At 45.8% G+C, this 6,123-nt stretch overlaps 1 protein-coding gene across 1 annotated transcript; it reads left to right on the forward strand.

Moving 5' to 3' along the window:
* Nucleotides 1–202: 202 nt before the first annotated feature.
* On the forward strand, nt 203–1,585 carry LOC141651805 (root phototropism protein 3-like). The gene is made up of 4 exons (XM_074459501.1): nt 203–304; nt 793–983; nt 1,072–1,222; nt 1,301–1,585. Exons 1-4 carry the CDS (start codon nt 203–205, stop codon nt 1,583–1,585), a joined length of 729 nt encoding a protein of 242 aa, XP_074315602.1.
* Nucleotides 1,586–6,123: the final 4,538 nt, after the last annotated feature.

Genomic DNA, 6,123 nt, shown 5'->3' on the forward strand with positions numbered 1-6,123 from the left:
TTATTAGGATGAAACCTTGTTTTGTTTCTGTACTGTGATTTAATTATTTTATTTTACCTATGGGAAGTAAGGGTTGCTCCCTTGAAAGGGACGAGTGAAAAAGATGTAGCGAGTTTGTTGGCGAGTTGAACGTCTCAAAATGATATTGCATATATATTACCCACTGATCGGTGGGTATGGCGAAGGCAGGTACTGATTGAGAATGGTATTGGGGAGTGTTTGGTGGGGCGAGGAAGGAGAGATAAGAGCGATTGTGGGGCTGACAAGGTGGTGCACCGTTGAGCCTCACCGGTTGTTGGAGGAGGTTAGAGTGGTGTAATGCTTCAGGTTTTGGGGTGGATAACTGGATACACTAAATATGGCTCCGAGTACACATATGAATATTGTCAGATACACAAATTGAGTTGTGTATCTAGCAATCATTTGACTTCCTTTAACCCTCCAATTTGTATGCGTCCTAGAGGCATTCTGCTGTTTTTGTTGTTGGACATTTGATTAATGTGGGAATTACGCTGATGGATTTAGTTATACTACCTCCGTCTTAATTACTTGTTTACCTTCTTTATTGACTGCGAGAGTGTGAGGTATATTTTAATTTAAAGGTAAGCAAATGATTTGGATTGTGGGAATATGTTTCTTTCGATATTTATGCATCTAATTTGTCTAGGTATTATTTTTAATATGTGAGTTGTCAATGGTTTATATAGATCAGTTTTTGAATCATTTGCAATCATCTATGGATCTCTTTTGGGAGTCTTGACTAATTTACTCCTTTTGATGCATACAACACAGTATCCTTTAATTTCTAGATGTGGGAAACTGAGCAGAATCATCGATGACACCTATGATGGGGATTTAAACAAGATATCCTTCGATGATCTCCCTGGTGGAGCCGAATCATTCGAGCTAGCATCGAAATTCTACTATGGGATCACTGTCGATCTAACAGCAGCAATCATCTCAGGTCTAAGATGTGTAGCAGAGTATCTAGAGATGACAGAAGACTTAGAATAAGGCAACCTCATTCAAAACTGAAGCTTTTGTAAGCTATGTTGTCCTCTCATCTTGGAGAGACTCAGTTATCGTGCTTAAGAGCTGTGAGGACCTTTCCCCATGGGCCAAAAACCTCCAGATTGTTCGGAGGTGTAGCGAGTCCATTGCTTGGAAAGCCTGCGCGAATCCTAAAGGCATCAAGTGGAATTATACTGGCAGGCCTGTAAAGGTTAGTGAGAACTGAAATTCTAAAAACCAGGTTAATGAAGCATTGCATTTATCTAATATAAAGTCTTTGTATGCATAGGTTGCGAGCCCCATATGGAATGAGATGAAGGAAATGAGCCCAAGTAGAGCTGTCCACATGCCTCCTGATTGGTTGTTTGAAGATGTATCGATCCTAAGGATTGATCATTTTGTTCATGTTATAACTGCCATTAGAGTAAAGGGGATGAGGTTTGATTTAATTGGTGCTTCAGTTATGCATTACGCGACCAAGTGCTTACCTGGAGTAGCCAAGAATTCTAGCGCAGGAAACATGATGGATGAATTGACCAACACTGGCATTTTCAGCAAAGAAACTTGCCAATAATTCTTTATTTTTTACTTGTAACATGATAGAGATGTGTATCTAGTAAGGTAAAAGAGTGTATTTAGCTTAGTAGAGATGTGTATCTAGCAAGGTAAAGGGGTGTATCTAGCAATGTAAAGGAGTGTATATAGTTTGATAAAGAAGTGTATCTAGTTTGTTAGAGATGTGTATCTAATATCTAGTAAGGTAAAGGAGTGTATTTGTCAAGGTAAAGAAGTGTATTTAGCTTGCCAAAGATGTGTATCTAGCAAGGTAAATGGTCAATTCACAATTGGGTCAATTCTAGATCGGTCCATCTTGGGCAAGTTATATATTTCGTTTTGGGTAAATTTCGGATGTGCTATTGTCGACACATTTTTGGATTCGGATTATTTTGGGTTGGGTTATTTCGGATGGGTATCACTTTTGATCGAGTAATTTCCGGGCGAGTCATAAAAAACCCTTTTGAGTAGTAGTCCCTCCATCTCGGACATTTATTTACCTATCCTATGAATGGGCGTTTCATTATTGAGAATTTTACTCAATTAGAATTGGTCTTTATTTTACATCCGTAGATATTGTGTATATTCAATTAATTCAAGATATCGCATCCGTACACATTGTGTATATTCAGCTAATTCAAGATATCGAATTCATAATCTCTTGGAAACAAGGAACAGTAGGCACACAATGTTTCAGATGTGGGCTTAGTTGATCGTAGCTGGGCCTCAACACATTCAGAAGATGCCTCTTTTGATGACGGGTAAACATGTCCATGATGTCCAAGTTTTCATCTCTAAACTGATGCCAATTGTTGTTCTGGCTGAACTGATTTGCTGCCAGTCTTAAAATCAACGGAAATTTTTCGCACCTGCGAACAATTTCTTTTCCAATCTGCTCTTGTTCTTGTTCTTCACTCCCAGAAAATACTTCATTTTAAACCAAACACGAAGATTTTCAGATAATAGCTGAGCCCGAGCGTTTGACACTTGAATGTTCATGATTTTCAGGACAAACAGCTGTATGATTTTCCACTTTTTTCGGATTTTCTGGTGTATAACTCGTAAAATTCAATGAAACATACAACACAGAAATAACATGCTGTTCTTGGATAATCAACAAACAAACAAAACTAATCCAACCCATTCTTCTTATTATTACTCGTATATACATATTGTTCCGGGTGTAATTCCAGAGCAGATTTGTTACCACGTAAGCTTGTAGAATGATGGCTTTGCTTGACTCTTCCTCTCGGCCTCTCCTGAAACAATGAACAAACTGAGGGCTCGGCTTGGCACCGAGCGAACTCACTCCGACGCTCAAGTCAGTAAACTTAAAAGGATTAAGTTGTGTGTTACTTGGCACTAAGTATATTGTAGAGAGATAAGGGAGTTTATACCAGATTAGTGTGTTTTACTGATTATTTTCGGATCCTTTCCTCAATGAGGGTTGAGGAGTATTTATAGACTTTCACCTTTTGTCACGTAGTGGCCAAGTGGCTAGCAGGTGGAAAGACTGTTCTACCCTCGGCCGGGGGACCGATGGCAGGCCGGCGGGCCCTGTTGACTCCATGCCGAGGGGTCTTGGATGTGAGTACGCGGATGTGTATCCCGGCTGGCTAGTTGCCTAGCCGAGACCCAAGTGACAGGCCGACTGGCTGCGTCGGTTAGGCTGTCCAAGGTGTTGACTTGCTGTGGATATCTTTGACCTTGCTCAATATGTTGACTCGGTCAGCGGGTGCAGAATATGCCCCATCAATTTGCCCCCAGCGTAGTCTATGCCGTGGTATGGACCTTCGATGAGTGTTGAGCGTATTCTGCGCAAGTTGAAATTTCTTCCCCGGCTTCTTCCTCCTCGGCTTGGTTCTGCTCTGGCCGTACCGTATCCCCCCTCCACATGGATGTGTATAGGGCATCAAATGTGGAAAAGAAAATGGCGCTGGCCGGGACCGAGGTTGTGAGTGCCGTGTGCTTTTGATTGCCCCCAGCCGGTGCTGCCTAGCTTGGTTGAACAGCGGCCCGTTTGGAAAGTAGATACCAAGGATCGTGTTGAAGAAGATACGTCGATTGGCATTCTGTCAAGGAGCGTATTGAAGAAGTTTAGTAACTGTTCGTCGATTGACATTCCATGGCTGCATGCTTGACACGTGGCTCGGCGTTGATTGGTTGACGCTTCATGGGCTTTGCCCTGATTGGTCGGATTGAGTGGGCTTTGCTCTATAAATAGGGCAGTTACCCCCTCATTTTGGCCTTCCAAATTTCATTTTCTCAAAAATTTCCTCTCGTTTCGCTTTTCTTTCGCAGAGTTCCTTTCTTTTTCTAATTTCTCGAAGCGTTTACTCGGTGTAACATTTCCTTCCAAGGTAATCAAACAAATTCTTCAATCTTTTTCTTGTTAAAAATTCGTTATCATGTCTTCTGCTGATGCCGGACCTAGTAATCCTGCGCCGGGGGGTTCCCCGTCGCGCCTTGATGAAGAGGAGGCACGCGCGCCATCCCGATAAGGTCCGGGGGCCCTAGGTCTCCTTCTCCCGAGGTTGACGATCAGTATTTGGAGGATTTCTCGGATGATGATGATGGTGATGATGACGGTGATGATGTTGATGATGATGGTGATGATGAGGAAAGGACTCATTCCGATGAGGAGAGGCCGCATCTCTTGGATCACGGCGACGCCTGTAAGATCGGCCCTGATCGTGCTTGGACCAACAAGTTCGTTAGTTGTTCTGGTTCTGAATTTTTCGAACATCATTTCTCCTTCGGCAGGGAGTATAGGATTGTTATTCCTAAAGAGGGTCAGGCCATCTGTTGCCCTCCCCCGGGTTGTATCGACGTATACATCAGACACCTGGAGTATGGGCTCCGGTTTCCTCTGAATGCATACGTTATGGCCATCATTAAAGCCATGAATGTCGCCGTGGCTCAACTGCATCCGTTGGCCATTAGGACTATGGTTGGCTTCGTGTGGCTCTGTCTCTTTAAGAAGGAGGCCCCAACGGTGAACCTCTTCCGCCGGCTTCATCACCTTCGACTGAATGTCCAAGGTGGCAAGGGGTGGTATAGCATACAGACCGAGCCGGGCTATATCACCGTTTCTAAGCTTACTTCCTGCAAGGACCGGAAGGCGCGGTGGGTATACGTTGAGGTTCCAGGGGATTATCCACTGCCCCGGTCCTTCCAAAGCCGCGTTAATTTGCGGTGTGAGAGTCGGGGGGAGCGTGAGAAATACGTCTCCCGGAGTAAGCTTAAGATGGACGCTAGCAGGGTCCATCTTAATGAGGATGAGAAGCGGGCAATGCAGCTGTTTGAGGTTGAGAAGGATGGGACGCCGAAGGGATGGATGCCCCCGACGCAGATCATTCTTCAGGATGAGCTGCTCTGCCACGTCGGCCTCATACCGGCCCTCGAACAGGGTGAGTGGGGTTGGTGTGAGGCCCATCTCTGCTTTTAATGTTTCTGTTTTTGAACTTTGATTTTCTTTCGTTTAACTTTTGCCTCGTTTCTTTTTACGGCACCGTTTTGGCCCTGATGCCGTGGGATATCCTCAAGAGGATGGGACTTGACAAGGACAATAAAGTTGTTGAGTTGCATCCTAAGGTCGAGACACGTGATCGCAGACCGGCCCCAAACGACCTGATGGATCAGCAGTTGAAGGTTTTGGACGCGGGGGCGGCTCAGAGGAAGATTGCCGGTAACGTGCCGCGCCGAAAGCGAAAAGCGACGTCTTCGGCGGCGACGGCGTCAACTTCAGTTCGACCTTCAATCCCTGCAGTCCAAAAGGAGACGGTGGTGGTCGTCGATATTACCGACGAGGAGGTCACCGTGGCAGAGGAATCTCCTCTCTTACGTAAGAGAAAAGCGACAGCTACTGCTGCTGCCGCTGCTACTGCTACCGAGGCCGGCAAAGAAATGGATCCTCCAGCCAAGAAGGCCAAGCCTGGTACAGATCTAACCTGTGGCTCAGATTTAGCCGGTTCATTAGGCGTTTACGATGACAGCTCTCAGTATGTCGGTAAATGTTGACATGGATGCTTTGTCCGCATTTTTGTAGATCAACCGCCGCCGTCTACCGGTCCCTCTCGAATGGCTATTAGAGAAGCGGCCGATAAGACGGGTGATAAGAATCTTTGCCGTGTCGTCTCCTCCTCCCCGAAGCCTTCCCCGCCCGATTAGGAAGATGTTTGGCGAAGTGGGTGACGTGGCGGTGCTCACATTATGGAGCAAGAGAAGGTCATGGCTGAGGCGGCTCCTGCGCTTGAACGGCTTAGGCAAGAGGCCGAGAAGGCGAAGAAGAACTTCCAGGCCGCCGAAAAGGATTTCCTCGACGAGCGAAAGCTCAGGGAGGATGCTGAAAAGGCGGTCCTAGCCGAGAGGGCCAAGGTTGAGGCTGCAGAGGCGGACGCCGCTAAGCTGCGGGAGGTGCTGGCCAAGATTCAGCCTGCTTTCGACTTTGCTGTTAAGAAGAGGGAAGAATGAAAGTCTCTGTATCGGCTTCAGTCGAAGTCACACAGGAATACAAAGGCTATCCTCGCCCAGAGGGAGGAGGACATTGAGACGCTT

The sequence above is a fragment of the Silene latifolia genome, chromosome 1 (genome assembly GCF_048544455.1).
Source record: "Silene latifolia isolate original U9 population chromosome 1, ASM4854445v1, whole genome shotgun sequence".
NCBI classification, from domain to species: Eukaryota; Viridiplantae; Streptophyta; class Magnoliopsida; order Caryophyllales; family Caryophyllaceae; genus Silene; species Silene latifolia.